At 37.1% G+C, this 17,455-nt stretch overlaps 1 protein-coding gene across 3 annotated transcripts in view; it reads right to left on the reverse strand.

The window, feature by feature from the left end:
* Positions 1-17,455, reverse strand: part of lamp2 (lysosomal-associated membrane protein 2) — a 50,343-nt gene that overhangs the window by 7,842 nt on the left and 25,046 nt on the right. For all 3 annotated transcript variants that reach the window (XM_028815873.2, XM_028815872.2, XM_028815874.2), the window contains exons 6-7: positions 6,188-6,310; positions 5,771-5,819 (exon numbers count right to left, since the gene is read on the reverse strand). In XM_028815873.2, coding sequence (XP_028671706.1) covers positions 5,771-5,819; positions 6,188-6,310 — 172 coding nt within the window. The remainder of the gene's footprint in view (positions 1-5,770; positions 5,820-6,187; positions 6,311-17,455) is intronic.

A 17,455-nucleotide genomic window follows, 5' to 3' on the forward strand; every position in this document is an offset into this window, starting at 1 on the left:
CAGCAAGAAGGTATGCGAATGAATATGAATAATATGAAAAATGTTGCATCCGTGCCACAATGTTTTCTGAAATGTACTATAAGGTCATAAAATGAATAATTCCAAATATCATATATACCTCATGAGCCATAAGGTGTACAGTAATCCCTCCTCCATCGCGGGGGTTGCGTTCCAGAGCCACCCGCGAAATAAGAAAATCCGCGAAGTAGAAACCATATGTTTATATGGTTATTTTTATATTGTCATGCTTGGGTCACAGATTTGCGCAGAAACACAGGAGGTTGTAGAGAGACAGGAACGTTATTCAAACACTGCAAACAAACATTTGTCTCTTTTTCAAAAGTTTAAACTGTGCTCCATGACAAGACAGAGATGACAGTTCTGTCTGACAATTAAAAGAATGCAAACATATCTTCCTCTTCAAAGGAGTGCACATCAGGAGCACAGAATGTCACAGAGATAGAGAAAAGCAAACATATCAATAGGGCTGTTTGGCTTTTAAGTATGCGAAGCACCGCGGCACAAAGCTGTTGAAGGCGGCAGCTCACACCCCCTCCATCAGGAGCAGAGAAAGAGAGAGAGATAGAGAGAGACAGAGTTTGTTTTTCAATCAAAAATCAATACGAGCCCTTCGAGCTTTTAAGTATGCGAAGCACCGTGCAGCATGTCGTTTCAGGAAGCAGCTGCACAAAAGATAGCAACGTGAAGATAATCTTTCAGCATTTTTAGAGGAGCGTCCGTATCGTCTAGGTGTGCGAACAGCCCCCCTGCTCAATCCCCCTACGTCAGGATCAGAGAAAGTCAGCGCAAGAGAGAGAGAAAAGTAAGCTGGGTAACTTCTCAGCCATCTGCCAATAGCGTCCCTTGTATAAAATCAACTGGGCAAACCAACTGAGGAAGCATGTACCAGAAATTAAAAGACCCATTGTCCGCAGAAATCCGGGAACCAGCAAAAAATCTGCGATATATATTTAAATATGCTTACATATAAAATCCGCGATGGAGTGAAGCCGCAAAAGGCGAAGCGTGATATAGCGAGGGATTACTGTATACTAATTCAGCGTAAGCAGGAACACTCAGTAAAATTGAATAAAAAAAAAAATCAAGTGACAATGAGACACGAATAGGGCAGATTCACCAGCATTTGTGTGTCAGCTTTTATCCATCCAGATCAGAGAATTTCCAGTTCAATTGTCTCAAAACACCACTCACATCTACAGTTATTCCCAGTTTCAGATAAAAAGTAACCGCGTCAGATCCCTGGGGGGGGTGGTAGTATGTATCGTGATCTTGACCGAGAGAATAAAAGTGAAAAACAAAAAAAAAAGGTAACTTTTACAAGTATTATATATTTACAGTGGCTGTTACAGACACAAATCAAATGTATGTGTTTATTGTATAATAACAATAAGAGCAACTCACTACTCAAAACGGTAAATATATGAGGCAGTCAGGATCGAACTGGGGGACTCTTGATTATAAGTCAGCAATTCCTACCGCTGCACCACGGAAGCTATTGTATTATCCTTGAACCTTTTGTGAAAGTGTTTGATCTTTGCACTTCAGGCTTTACACATTATATAGTTTATGTCTACATTTTGTCATTTATTACTAAAATATGAAAAATGTTTCTGTTTTAACGATGTATTTTTTGGTTAAGTTAAATGCACTTTTTTTGTTACTGACTATGTGCACTTTAGTTTGTATTGTTTAATGTATTTCTTTTTTATTGTGATGGTCACACCAATATAAAAACATCTCATTATTTTCATATTCATGTTTCACTGGTTGTTATTTTAATTTGATTATTATTAATTTTAATCGTGTTAATGCAGAGACATTATGGTGACATTTACAAGATGAAGTACAACTGCTTTTGCATTATCAATATAAGCTGATTGTGTCTGTCCAATATTGTGATTTTGCTAAACATCAGATTGTCTTTATGAGTAATTAATCCTGAAATCCAGGAAAATCTTAAGGGTTCACCAACTTTTTCCTGTAACTACATGCAATTAAAAACAATTTGAGTGTCAGGAATAAGCTGCCATGGTATTACTGGGACTTTCTATTAAAAAAAAATGTTTTATAATTACTTCTTAGTGTGCGTTTTTACTATGTGGTGTTTGTTATTGTTGAGGAATGCAAAAACAATGAAAAAAAACACAAAAGAAATGAGCTGGCAATTTTTCTATGCGGCATTGAGGCTATGGGAGGTATTTTCTGCAAAAAAGAAAGTAAATTAAAATTATAAAATAAAAATCCAATCTCTCTTTTGCAATTTCATTTTCAAAGTCTACATGCAAGATGTTGCAAGACCTAAAAATACCATTTGCAATTTCATTTTCAATGTCTATGCGCAAGAATGCTGCAAAAATTAAATAAAATGAAGTAACACCATTTGTAATGTAATCTTCCGACTGAACTGCAATGAAGCAGCAAAAAAATGAAAAGTAAAAACACAAATAAGCACTTGCGCCACCTGCTGTTCATTGAATTTTTAATTTTGCATTTTCATTTTCAAGTTCTTAACATATACAGTAAATAAATGCAGGTCAATGTGCAGGGCTTTGCACCTCTATTTTCCACAATTCTTTGTACTTCATAGTTGCAGAGCCATTTCAAATAAATAGAATACTTCCCACTTCAACTGTATTTAATTCACGTGATTTTGATCTTTTCACTCCTGTACTGAGAGCTTCACAGCCAGTGAAACCATCTCACAAATTCCCCAAGACCATGTATAATTGCAGATCTGAAGTAATTAATGTGCTACTTAATGACAATATTCAACATGGCAGAAATCACCCTTCATTACATCATAACATACATTTATTTACACTAAAGTGGAAAAAGGGCACTTTATATTTTTGTAGTTGTAGCATCGGTGCCGAGTGCCACAATGGCTAAATTCAATGTTCTTTGAGGTGGCTCACTATCCTTAAAAGGACTGTTTGTCTCTTGTTACACTAGCTGGACAAAAACCCTTGCGACTGTACAGAGTTGCAGTTTATATTTTTATTTTCTTTAGTTGACACTTGTGTGAACATTTTTTTTTTTAATTATATACTTTCTTTTAAAAATCTTGAGTGTTGTACTGACTACTCTTCAGCCATTTGCAGCTTATTTACTACATAAGCAGAATAGCTGTTCATTTTGGGTATGTAACTTTGGCGCAACAATGCCAAAAATCCTTTAGTATACAGGAAGTTAAAAAGTCATTCCTGAGAGTGCATTATGCAACATAAATGAATATAGTAACTACAGATGCTTGAAGAAGAGAGAGGCAGACTGTGATTCAGCCAAGATGAATAGGCACCATATTGGAGTATGTTTTCATGCATCAGAATATCATTAACTTTCCCAACAATTAATTGAAGGTAAAAAAAAGCAGACTGGATGACAAAAGATTTAAATCACATTTTGTCTTTTAAAAATGTGAAGTATTATGCTCACTACCATTTAGCTATTTGCTGCTCCTTTATTACATAAGCAGAATAAGACCCATTCATTTTTGGGTATGTCATTTATGCACAATAATGCCAAAAACCCCTTAGTGCACAAGAAGTTAAAAAGGTTTTATTACTGGGAGATTGTGATGCATTGGCTTCCTTATGTGGGAGCAGCATTGTGTCAAGATGACATCACCATTGTCCTTGACTCTTTGACTTGAGAGACAGGTGACAAATGATGCTTGTTACTTCTTATATACGGCAAGTTCTTGCAGTTACATACAAAATAACAAAAAAAAAAACTAAACTTCTTTGTACAGATTTCAATTTATTTAGGATTTATTTTTTATTACACAAAGGGGTATATAGACTTTTTATATCCACTGCACCCTAAACTTTATTATCTTTGAATTCAAAAGATTCTGGGCTTTGATTAAAAAAAAATGAAAAAAAAAAGGTAAATAACTTCAAGTGATAAAATCTGTGTGTAGATGGTTTTCAAAGACTAAATTTAAGAAGGTTTAGTAATGCCTATAAATTTGCAAAAAAAATGTCATGTGGTCTATCTCTCTTGTTCTACAAAATACAATCTTATTTAAGCATTGATTTAATGTTATGCTGCCAATCAACTCTAAGCTCTGGTTACAAGAACAATTTCAGATAATCAGGGATTATTACGATTGTGCTTGCTTGTATTCCCTTGGTATGTGTAGGAGAGCTGTTATTAACTATACTGATACGAAAACAGATCAAGTTTTTCCTATTATAGAAAAATCATTAAGTGCATATACTTATTGGCAAGAGGTTGCTTAAAGAGAACAGTTACTTCTGCATCCTCCTATGGACATAAGACAGCATATTTGCAGTATACCTCACTCCTTAAAATTCTGTTCTTAACTCCAATTTTAGATCAGAATGATCATATTGTTGTTCAATTGCATCCAAGGGCAATTCTGAATAACACCTTTGTGCTTGTGTTGCAGCCACTGTTAAGTATAAAGGCACTATGGAGATATTTTATGCATGATGCTTGTGTGTGTCCTACCAACACTAACAAGTCTTAACGCTTCATATAGTGCACGGACTACAGTGGGGAAATTAAACCTCTTTAAACATGATTACTTTTGGCACAGGAAACATGTAACCTGTTAAGAGACAACAATCTTGGAGGTTGTGTAATGACTGTAGATATAGTACTGTTAGCAGTACTAACACAAACTGTTGCATATTCCACTGCATACAAAACAAACATATCATGATGTAAAATGATGCAGCATAGGCTATCAGCTATTGAAAACACTGGAGTAAATATAAAACAACTACTTCAAGCTAGACTTTTAGTTGGCACTAGCTTAAACTACCTTTAGTTAACAAGGCTTTTACCTAGAACATTAGTATTTGTGGAAATGTGAAAATGAAACCATGACCTACTCAAATTAATTCATTGATATTTAATTTACAAATTCATATAGTGCATCTTTTTGTTCTTCTATACTAGAAGACTGAACATGCGTGTATTATTGACATATTGCTAATTAATTTAATGCTTTGTGATCTACAGTATATTTGGTTTTCCCAACTGGTGTACCCACTCTGGAGAAAGCAACATATTGTCGATAATGAGAGAAGCACGGAATTTCTAAGTTAATATTTACTACCTTGAGTGACTATTCTTGACTGTTTTTATAGTAAGAGCAAATGCAAGTTGCATTGGATATTGCAGTTGCTTACGATCAAAAGGCATATGAAGGAGTCTCATAGGAATGTGGTTTCTTCTTCTTTAGCAAACCCTTGGGTGCATTGTGAACAATAGTGCAAAGCAAGTGGTACAGAGAAGATACCTCAACAGACAAGTGTTTTTTCTGGGGGGGGAGGGGGGGAGTTGAACAGAAAAACACTTGATGAAAGAACAATTTAATTGAAATACTGACTTGCTGACTAGAAGAAGGCAGGAGAAAGAGGTTGGAAGTGGTGAGAGGGGTATGAGAGGTACTTGGGGGAGAATGTGTGTGAGATAGGTTGTGAGAAAGTAAGCAGGTTAGGTCACAGGCAGTGAGAACATAATCTCATCGAAGGACGATGCAAGTAAACAAGTTATTTGTTTTCACTTTATTTTGTATTATGTTTCTGGCTCGTGCTCACCCTAACTTGTGCAATTTACTTGTGATAATGAATTCACCATTTTTGGTCTCTGTCAGTCCTTATTCTGCATTCACGGACAGGTAACACCACCAGCTCCTGACCAAATAATTTATAAAGTAAAATGGCCTAATAACTTTTTAAGGGCAATTTCAGGTACAAGACAGTACGGAACTTACCAGAAATAGAAACATTTACTCCATTCAGGTAAAATTTTGTTGAGTTTTTCTGCAATTAAAAGTAATGGAAATAAAAACACAATCGTAAATATCTTTAATCCAACTTAAACTTGTAAATAAGATAGATAGATAGATAGATAGATAGATAGATAGATAGATAGATAGATAGATAGATAAAAGCACTCTCTTTAAGAACAAGAGCAGCAGCCATCAACAAATATAGTATATTTAAAACAAAGTAACACACAAACACCATGCAATATATTCACACGGTCTACAGATGTGTAAATGATAAATGAGTTTTTCTGCACTTACTGCTCAATTTTTTCTTAAGCACAGTTCCCCTTAGAAGCCAAATACATCAAATACATTAAGACCAGACTATTGTTCTACTTAATTTGGTACAATCATACTTACCACAGCAAAGACCAACTCAACCATCATCTGGTTTTCTTGCAGTTTTAATGAAGAAGTATCAATGCCACATGTCCCGGATGTCAAGGTATCATTTGGAACAATATTTATAACTTTCCAGCCACTCTAAAATTGGTAGAAATATACAGCTTAAATTATAGGTTTTTCATATTTTACTTTCTCTTTAAACTTCAAGACAGCATAATAACAGAACCAAAAATTAAATTACAGTACTGTCACCAACACTTACTGCAAAATACAGTTAGGTAAGATTGGGAGCACATACTTATTCATTTAACATTACTATGCACTCTGCAGATATTGATTATTAACATGGAGCTGCATAATACCCCTTAAATGCAGATCTAGGGTCAGAAAAGTGAGCAGTACACACTTTCCCCACCTACAAACTTATGATATGCCAGTACCTATCTTTATTAATTTTTAAAGAATCATATAATACCAAGAACTATTACTGTTCTACAAGAGTTAGTCTGCTTTATTTAGTATAGTAGTATGTCTAATTTCTAGAACACTTTTTAAATGGCTAGCCTAGCAAAACAAACTATTGTGAAGCAATGAAGCTATTAGTAAACTATTACACATAATCACTAGGACAACTTGCTTGATCCATTAAAAGACCTCATGAATTTCTGGAAATAATCTAGGCCTCAAACTAAGAAATTGCCAAACTGAGTTTTGTAGGATTTTTCTCAGGCTTTCTTTACAATGTTCTTTAAACAGGCATTTGGGTGATAAATTCACAGAGAATATACACTAGATTCATGCAGTCTTTTCACTGAACATTCTTAACTTCTTGACTGCTAAATACAAATAAACTTGTAGTAGGTGAACTACAGATGGACGCCACTTACAAGTCCTGATAAAACACCTTCAGGGCTATAGTGCCAAACATGTGCATACAGTGCATTCGGAAAGTATTCACAGCGCATCACTTTTTCCACATTTTGTTTTGTTACAGCCTTATTCCAAAATGGATTAAATTCATTTTTTTCCTCCGAATTCTACACACAACACCCCATAATCACAACGTGAAAAAAGTTTACTTGAGGTTTTTGCAAATTTATTAAAAATAAAAAAATTGAGAAAGCACATGTACATACAGTGGTGTGAAAAACTATTTGCCCCCTTCCTGATTTCTTATTCTTTTGCATGTTTGTCACACAAAATGTTTCTGATCATCAAACACATTTAACCATTAGTCAAATATAACACAAGTAAACACAAAATGCAGTTTGTAAATGGTGGTTTTTATTATTTAGGGAGAAAAAAAAATCCAAACCTACATGGCCCTGTGTGAAAAAGTAATTGCCCCCTGAACCTAATAACTGGTTGGGCCACCCTTAGCAGCAATAATTGCAATCAAGCGTTTGCGATAACTTGCAATGAGTCTTTTACAGCGCCCTGGAGGAATTTTGGCCCACTCATCTTTGCAAAATTGTTGTAATTCAGCTTTATTTGAGGGTTTTCTAGCATGAACCGCCTTTTTAAGGTCATGCCATAGCATCTCAATTGGATTCAGGTCAGGACTTTGACTAGGCCACTCCAAAGTCTTCATTTTGTTTTTCTTCAGCCATTCAGAGGTGGATTTGCTGGTGTGTTTTGGGTCATTGTCCTGTTGCAGCACCCAAGATCGCTTCAGCTTGAGTTGACGAACAGATGGCCGGACATTCTCCTTCAGGATTTTTTGGTAGACAGTAGAATTCATGGTTCTATCTATCACAGCAAGCCTTCCAGGTCCTGAAGCAGCAAAACAACCCCAGACCATCACACTACCACCACCATATTTTACTGTTTGTATGATGTTCTTTTTCTGAAATGCTGTGTTCCTTTTACGCCAGATGTAACGGGACATTTGCCTTCCAAAAAGTTCAACTTTTGTCTCATCAGTCCACAAGGTATTTTCCCAAAAGTCTTGGCAATCATTGAGATGTTTCTTAGCAAAATTGAGACGAGCCCTAATGTTCTTTTTGCTTAACAGTGGTTTGCGTCTTGGAAATCTGCCATGCAGGCCGTTTTTGCCCAGTCTCTTTCTTATGGTGGAGTCGTGAACACTGACCTTAATTGAGGCAAGTGAGGCCTGCAGTTCTTTAGACGTTGTCCTGGGGTCTTTTGTGACCTCTCGGATGAGTCGTCTCTGCGCTCTTGGGGTAATTTTGGTCGGCCGGCCACTCCTGGGAAGGTTCACCACTGTTCCATGTTTTTGCCATTTGTGGATAATGGCTCTCACTGTGGTTCGCTGGAGTCCCAAAGCTTTAGAAATGGCTTTATAACCTTTACCAGACTGATAGATCTCAATTACTTCTGTTCTCATTTGTTCCTGAATTTCTTTGGATCTTGGCATGATGTCTAGCTTTTGAGGTGCTTTTGGTCTACTTCTCTGTGTCAGGCAGCTCCTATTTAAGTGATTTCTTGATTGAAACAGGTGTGGCAGTAATCAGGCCTGGGGGTGGCTACGGAAATTGAACTCAGGTGTGATACACCACAGTTAGGTTATTTTTTAACAAGGGGGCAATTACTTTTTCACACAGGGCCATGTAGGTTTGGATTTTTTTTCTCCCTAAATAATAAAAACCATCATTTAAAAACTGCATTTTGTGTTTACTTGTGTTATATTTGACTAATGGTTAAATGTGTTTGATGATCAGAAACATTTTGTGTGACAAACATGCAAAAGAATAAGAAATCAGGAAGGGTGCAAATAGTTTTTCACACCACTGTAAGTATTCACAGCCTTTGCCATGAAGCTCAAAATTGAGCTCAGGTGCATCCTGTTTCCCCTGATCATCCTTGAGATGTTTCTGCAGCTTAATTGGAGTCCACCTGTGGTAAATTCAGTTGATTGAACATGATTTGGAAAGGCACACACCTGTCTATATAAGGTCCCACAGTTGACAGTTCATGTCAGAGCACAAACCAAGCATGAAGTCAAAGGAACTGTCTGTAGACCTCCAAGACAGGATTGTCTCGAGGCACAAATCTTGGGAAGGTTACAGAAAAATTTCTGCTGCTTTGAAGGTCCCAATGAGCACAGTGGCCTCCATCATCCGTAAGTGGAAGAAGTTCGAAACCACCAGGACTCTTCCTAGAGCTGGCCAGCCATCTAAACTGAGCGATCAGGGGAGAAGGGCCTTAGTCAGGGAGGTGACCAAGAACCGATGGTCACTCTGTCAGAGTTCTAGAGGTCCTCTGTGGAGAGAAGAGAACCTTCCAGAAGGACACCCATCTCTGCAGCAATCCACCAATCAGGCCTGTATTGTAGAGTGGCCAGACGGAAGCTACTCCTTAGTAAAAGGCACATGGCAGCCCGTCTGGAGTTTGCCAAAAGGCACCTGAAGGACTCTCAGACCATGAGAAAGAAAATTCTCTGGTCTGATGAGACAAAGATTGAACTCCAGACCCCAGGAAACTAGGCACCGCTCATCATTAGGCCAATACCATCCCTACAGTGAAGCATGGTGGTGGCAGCATCATGCTGTGGGGATGTTTTTCAGTGGCAGGGACTGGGAGACTAGTCAGGAAATAGGGAAAGATGACTGCAGCAATGTACAGAGACATCCTGGATGAAAACCTGCTCCAGAGCGCTCTTGACCTCAGACTGGGGCGACGGTTCATCTTTCAGCAGGACAACGACCCTAAGCACACAGCCAAGATATCAAAGGAGTGGCTTCAGGACAACTCTGAATGTCCTTGAGTGGCCCAGCCAAAGCCCAGACTTGAATCCGATTGAACATCTCTGGAGAGATGTTAAAATGGCTGTGCACCGACGCTTCCCATCCAACCTGATGGAGCTTGAAAGGTGCTGCAAAGAGGAATGGGCGAAACTGGCCAAGGATAGGTGTGCCAAGCTTGTGGCATCATATTCAACAAGACTTGAGGCTGTAATTGCTGCCAAAGGTGCATCGACAAAGTATTGAGCAAAGGCTGTGAATACTTATGTACATGTGATTTCTCAGTTTTTTTTATTTTTAATAAATTTGCAAAAACCTCAAGTAAACTTTTTTCACGTTGTCATTATGGGGTGTTGTGTGTAGAATTCGGAGGAAAAAAATGAAATTAATCCATTTTGGAATAAGGCTGTAACATAACAAAATGTGGATAAAGTGATGCGCTGAGAATACTTTCCGGATGCACTGTACATGTGATTTCTCAGTTTTTTTATTTTTAATAAATTTGCTAAAACCTCAAGTAAACTTTTTTCACGTTGTTATTATGGGGTGTTGTGTGTAGAATTCAGAGGAAAAAATGAATTTAATCCATTTTGGAATAAGGCTGTAACACAACAAAATGTGGAAAAAGTGATGCGCTGTGAATACTTTCTGGATGCACTGTATTTGTGGGTAACACCAATAAATAAATTAAATAAAGTGAGGTCTCCATGTATCAAAACACTTCTATTTTAGTTAGTTTTTTCTTCTTAGCTATATTTTGGATAATATTTATTTACATACATACATACATATGCAGATCCACAACCAAATAATTTCTCTCAATGACTGGCATCTCACCACTACTAAGTTCAAATGGAAACTGCAACATTCGATTACAATGATGGACCATGCAAAATTAAAAATCTTATTAGTCCTAGATGAGTTATCACGCAGCTGGTGTGACTAAAGAATTTTCTATTCCATGCACCAATTACATGCTCAAACTAAGGCTTTTTTTTAGAAATTAAATGCATTTTGTTTATTAGCAAAACACTACATTAAACCAACCCCCTGATTTTACTTTGGCAGCAACATGTTAATAAAGGTAGAGCTAGTAATTCATCATGCCAGCATTACTTCCACCAATAAGCCTGTTTTGGTCCTCATGACTGACACATGCCACTGTTACAGGATCAATCTATTGCTGCCAAAGTCTTTGTAGTACAATTTAATTAAATTTTATTGTCCCAAAAGGGAAATCTGGTTTATCAGCAGGTTTTACTGAGAGACCCCAACAATAAAAACACCTCACAAAGAATGCAGTCAAAGGTAAACTTGGTATAAGTGAATAAAAAAATATAACAGCAAGCATAATACCTATGGTATAACATTAAATCATAAATATTACACATAAAAATTAAACCAAACATTAAGACTTGAGCAATGCAAATAAGAACTGTTCATCCCATGACCTATGCCTGTGGATGAAAAATTTAACTTATTTAGAAGGCTAATAGCAATAGGTAACAATACAATAACACAGTCCGTCTTGGGAGGCGCTGCTATTTCTCTAGAATTATAAATAACAATGCTAGTAATCCCAGAGTCTTATTCTCTACGATTGATCGTCTGCTAAACCCAGGTAACTCAAAGGAATGCCTCCAAAATACTTCTAGTGAAACTTGTGAGGCTACTGCTGCAATTTTCAATCAAAACATTAATAATATTAGAAATAATATAGTATATCTCCCCAACACTGCGGATCCTCTTAAGCCCCAGTACTCCGTTTAAACTCTTTCACCAGGATAGATTCACCTGATTTGCATAAAATAATTTCTCAACTAAGACCCTCCACCTGCATCCTTGACCCAATACCAACAAGTTTTTTCAAAGAAGTATCGGGCGTGCTGATTGATAGTATTCTTGACATAGTAAACTCGTCATTAGATATGGGGGTCTTCCCCGACTATCTTAAGACTGCTATAGTTAAACCCCTACTCAAGAAAAAAAATCTTGACCCCTCTGCTTTTGAAAATTTTAGACCCATTTCTAACCTGCCTTTCTTAAGTAAAATTCTAGAGAAGGCAGTCATTATGCAGCTAAATTACCACCTCAATAAACATGCTTTTCTTGATAAGATTCAGTCAGGTTTCAGAACAAATCACAGCACAGAAAAAAGCAGTAAATGACTTGCGGGTAAATGCAGATAGAGGCTATTTATCTGTTCTCATCCTCTTAGATCTGAGTGCCGCACTTGACACCATTGATCACAATATTCTTAGAAATCGCCTTAGTCAATGGGTGGGCCTCTCTGGCAGTGTCTTAAATTGGTTTGAATCCTATCTGGCAGGTAGAAAATTCTTTGTTAGTTGTGGTAATTATAACTCAAAGACACATGATATTCTGTATGGTGTTCCACAAGGCTCTATCCTGGGTTCTCTGCTCTTTTCAATCTACATGCTTCCGTTAGGTTAGATTATCTCGGGGCGTAACGTGAGCTACTACAGCTATGCTGATGACATGCAGCTGTATTTATCAATAGCACCTGATGACCCCGACTCTGTTGTTTCACTAACACAACGTCTTACTTGTGTTTCTAAGTGGATGAATAGTAATTTTCTCAAGCTAAATAAAGAGAAAACAGAAATTTTAGTGATTGGCAAGAATGGATATAATGAGGTTATTAGAAATTAACTTGATGCATTAGGATTAAAAGTCAAGACGGAGGTAAAGAATTTAGGGGTAACTGTTGACTGTGACCTGAATTTTAAATCGCATATTAATCACATCACTAGGACAGCATTTTTTCACTTAAGAAATATAGCAAAAGTTAGACCTCTTATATCATTGAAAGATGCTGAGAAATTAGTTCACGCTTTTGTTTTCAGTCGACTAGATTACTGTAACACACTCCTCTCAGGACTATCCAAAAAAGACAAATCGTTTGCAACTAGTGCAGAATGCAGCTGCTAGAATCCTAACTAGGAAAACAAAATCCGAGCACATTTCTTCAGTTTTGATGTCACTACACTGGTTACCTGTGTCATTCAGAATTGACATTAAAATACTGCTTATGGCTTACAAAGCCTTAAATAATCTCGCTCCATTTTATATATCGGAATGTCTGACACCTTATATTCCAAATTGTAACCTTAGATCTTCAAATGAGTTCCTGCTTAGAATTCCAAGAGCTAAACTTAAAAGAACTGGTGAGGCGGCCTTCTGCTGTTATGCACCTAAAATCTGGAATAGCCTGTCAATAGGAATTTGCCAGGCAAATACAGTGGAGCACTTAAAAAAAACTGCTAAAAACATATTACTTTAACATGGCTTTCTCATAACTTCATTTTAGTTTAATCCTGATGCTTTGTATATTCAATTAATTATCATAACTATGCATGGTGGCTCCAAAATCCTTACTAATCCCTACTCTCTCTTCTGTTTTATTTTCCCCGGTTTTCTGTGGTGGCGACCTGCGCCACCACCACCTAATCAAAGCACCATGATGTTCCTACATTGATGGATTAAAAGCCAGAAGTCTACATGACCATCATCATCAAGTCCTTCCATGAGAACCCTAAATTCAAAGAGGACTGATCATTTATGTTAGGTAGAATACCCAGAGGGGACTGGGCGGTCTCATGGTCTGGGACCCCTGCAGATTTCAATTTTTTTTTCTCCAGCCATCTGGAGTTTTTTTGTTTTTTCTGTCCTCCCTGGCCATCGGACCTTACTCTTATTCTATGTTAATTAGTGTTGTCTTATTTTAACTCTTACTTTGTCTTTTTTTTTTTTCTTTCTTCATCATTTAAAACACTTTGAGCTACATTATTTGTATGAAAATGTGCCATATAAATAAATGCTGCTGTTGTAGGTATGAAAAAGTATTTGAATAATTTCTTTTCATTTTTGAGACCTTGAACCTGTGACTGGATTGCAACAACTGGAATCGAGAATGTAGTGGGCGAGATCTGTATAAGAGAAAACACTCTACTCTCAGTTACATTGGCTTATTAAAGTGGTCAGTCAGATGTGACTGTCGAGGCCATGTTATTTTACTTTTCCATTTTAAAGTTTATATATTCTGCTTTTGTTGCTGACATTAAGCTTCCCAAATTAGGTCAGCAGAACATACTTTAAGTAAAGACAGACTCAATACAAGATTTTTAAAAGATTAATAAAACGGTACGATTCAGCCTATCAAGTCAGATAACTATTTATTTTCACTCAGACATGTCTGTTAAAAAGTCAATTGACTAGCCTACCAAGTTCAAGTCCAAATTAAAATCTTTTAAGTCTTCCTGCAAGAAGGTGGGGCTGTATGGTATTAAAAGCTGATGAGAATTCTACAAATAGGAGCTTCACATGAGTCTTAGTGCCCTCCAAGTGGTTATACAACAGATGAAACAAAGTTACCATGGCATCCTATGCTATATAACTGCCTGGTGATCTGAAATGGATCTGATAAACAGAGTTCTCTCTTTCAGCTTCCACTTTTTAAGTTTTTTAAAAAATGATTTTATGACTATGTCAGAATCACTGGTCCAAAGTCATTTAAGAGTTTTGTTTTCAGCTATTAGAATATCTGTAGCCTGCTTCCACAGCTTTTGAACCTTCTGCTGATCAAATGATAACCTAAAAAATAAAGTAAGAATGAGGGTTAAGCAGCTCGAGATTTCAAAAGCCTTCCGCTACAATGGTTTGGCCCACAGCTTATGTTAATTTTTAATTGTCTAAAAATATCCTGTACATCCTTTTGAAGGAAAAAAAAAATCTTCATTATCAAAAAATATCTGCTTCAATCATAGCACATGCTCAGTAAAATATAACTGTTTATATCCCAAATAGTATTCATTAAACCCATTACCTAATCAGAGTTTGATTTAAAACAAGAAACCTTTACATGGTTATTATGGTTTGACTGATAGCCAGCTAAGGTTGCAATGCCATACTGAGATCATATTCTATGTGGACAATTTCTGTTCAACTCTGTTGGACATTAATCATCTCTGTTGCAATAAATGAATAAGCCTAATGGTGAATATATACAATGGCAACAGCTCAGTGTCCACAATACACTGCAACTTATTTACATAAGCATTTACTAAAGGCAGACTGTACCCACAGTGTTACTTACCTTTGGCAATACATTCTCAATCCATTCTAACCGGTACCCCAAAGCCTCAGTGACAATTATGTTACACACTTCTGGTATAAGAGCGCAAGTGACTCCGTGAGAACCCTAACTACAAAGAGGACTATTTCATTTATGTTAGGTACAATGCCCAGAGGGGACTAGGCGGTCTCGTGGCCTGGAACCCCTACAGATTTTTTTTTTTTTTCTCCAGCTTCCTGGAGTTTTTTTTTGTTTTTTCTGTCCACCCTGGCCATCGGACCTTACTTCTTTTCTATATTAACTAATGTTGCCTTATTTTAATTTCTAATTTTGTCTTTTATTTTTCTTTTCTTCATTATGTAAAGCACTTTGAGCTACTTTTTGTATGAAAATGTGCTATATAAATAAATGTTGTTGTTGTTGTTGTTGTAAGCACAAAAGCAGGAATGTGCGTACGCACAGAAAAATCCAGATGCAGGAATCTGTACGTACGCAAACTTCCACGTTCTTCCGCTACATAAATTCCGATCAGCGTGAAAAGTAACGCATGTGCATGCGGCCTTCTATCCCGCCCTAACTCCTCCCAGAATTACGCCTCTTTGAATATGCAAATCAATATAAATAGCCTTCTGTGAAAAGACAATGGGAAAAGCACGGGGGAAATATAACAATTTCAGCGAATACCAAATGGAAGCAAAGGAAAAACGTACTATTTGTTGGTTTAAACAGTGGTATAATCAACAAAATGAAGTTGATCGAGTGACAGAGTGTCGGAGAAACTTGGAAGCTCAAGTTCACAAAGTCGCACAGTGACCGAAATAAAAAAGAAATCACATATCAAAGTCGCCATGAAAAGGCAAGTCATAGCCCACCGTCTTGAGTGTCATATGAAAGCTTATTAGGGTACAGAGAAAAAAAATAGGCACACAGTGGGGGAAAAAAAGCACGAAATGTCAACTTTAATCTCGAAATTTCCACTTTAATCACGTAGTTGATTTTGCCATTAAAGTAGAACATCATAAACTTCATCTTAAAATCATTTAATTTACTAGTTTCTCAAATCCCATTGTAACTAAAGTACACGTTAAATTCTTTGTTTTGTATTTGATCTTCTATGTGCTCTGTGTGTGAATCACTACCTGCTTCTTAAACGTGCTTTCTTCTTCTCAACAGGACACAGAATTCATTACATTCGTGATATTACAGCTCTCTGAATAATTAAAATACTGAGATGTATATGTGATATCTTTTTCATGATGATAGGAGTTAAAGCATGTTATTAAATATGGGAACACGGTGGCGCAGTGCTTGTTCATGTCTCACGCAAGAGGCTTGCTGCGCCATGCGCGACCTTCGATGAAATAATTTATTGCAGCAGTACTGTCTCTTTCAAACGTACTAACCTCCAATTCCTGTCCTTACTTTTCTCTTTCTCCAAATACCCAATCGCCACACAATCAGCTCTGTAATAGACGTGAAGCTATTTGTAAGCTTAGAACGTCGATTCTTCAAAACTTTTAAGGAACATTGAAATATCTTCGAAGTACATGTTTAATTATTCTATCCGTCTATCCTTCCAGTGTCGTGTCAGCACCAGCAAGAATACAACGCAATGCAGGAACAATCCCTGAACTAGCTAGCGCTGCGGCACCGTGTCCTCACATGTTTAAATTATTAACAATACAGATTATTTAAATGAAGTTAAAGTTTTATCTGTATAATATAATCAACATATTTTGCTGCCTGCGGTGGGTTGGCACCCTGCCCAGGATTGGTTCCTGCCTTGTGCCCTGTGTTGGCTGGGATTGGCTCCAGCAGACCCCCGTGACCCTGTGTTCGGATTCAGCGGGTTGGAAAATGGATGGATATTTTGCTGCATTTCATCTTAAAAATGATATCGTCATCATATGTAAATACGTGCTTTATAAAGTGGCGCAGGTTGTGCAATATTATAACTGCATCCCAAGTTTACAGTGAGGTGATTGTACATATAAGTCCAAACAGTTCTACAAGGAGCACTTGATGGACTGATTTAGTGCGTTTATAGTTCTTGGGATGAAACTTTTTCTAAACCGCAAAGTCCGTACAGGGAAGTCTGTGAAACGTTTTGCCGTGGCTCAGGCATCTGCTTCATGCTGTATACCGATAATTCTCTTTCCGTTCAGCTGCTGCTGTGATTCCCCACTCAGATACAGTGATATAAATACTCCGAGTGGTGCAGTGAGAGTAATATGGAAAAAGATGATCTGCTGTGGCAACCCTTAACGGGAGCAACTGAAAGAAGAAGAAGATGCATTGAGAGTAACAACGCTAAAGCAGTTATGGTATTTGGAATACTATGGCTATTCCCTGGACCATTATATTGCTTCAGGTTAATTACAATCAGATGCATTACACTAATAAACAATATGCAGTTAGTTTCAGTGTATTTATAAAGCCGCGTCAGGAATGTGGGTCTAAGAAAGAAAGGGTGACCACACAGGA

Source organism: Erpetoichthys calabaricus, chromosome 12, assembly GCF_900747795.2.
Source record: "Erpetoichthys calabaricus chromosome 12, fErpCal1.3, whole genome shotgun sequence".
NCBI lineage: Eukaryota > Metazoa > Chordata > Cladistia > Polypteriformes > Polypteridae > Erpetoichthys > Erpetoichthys calabaricus.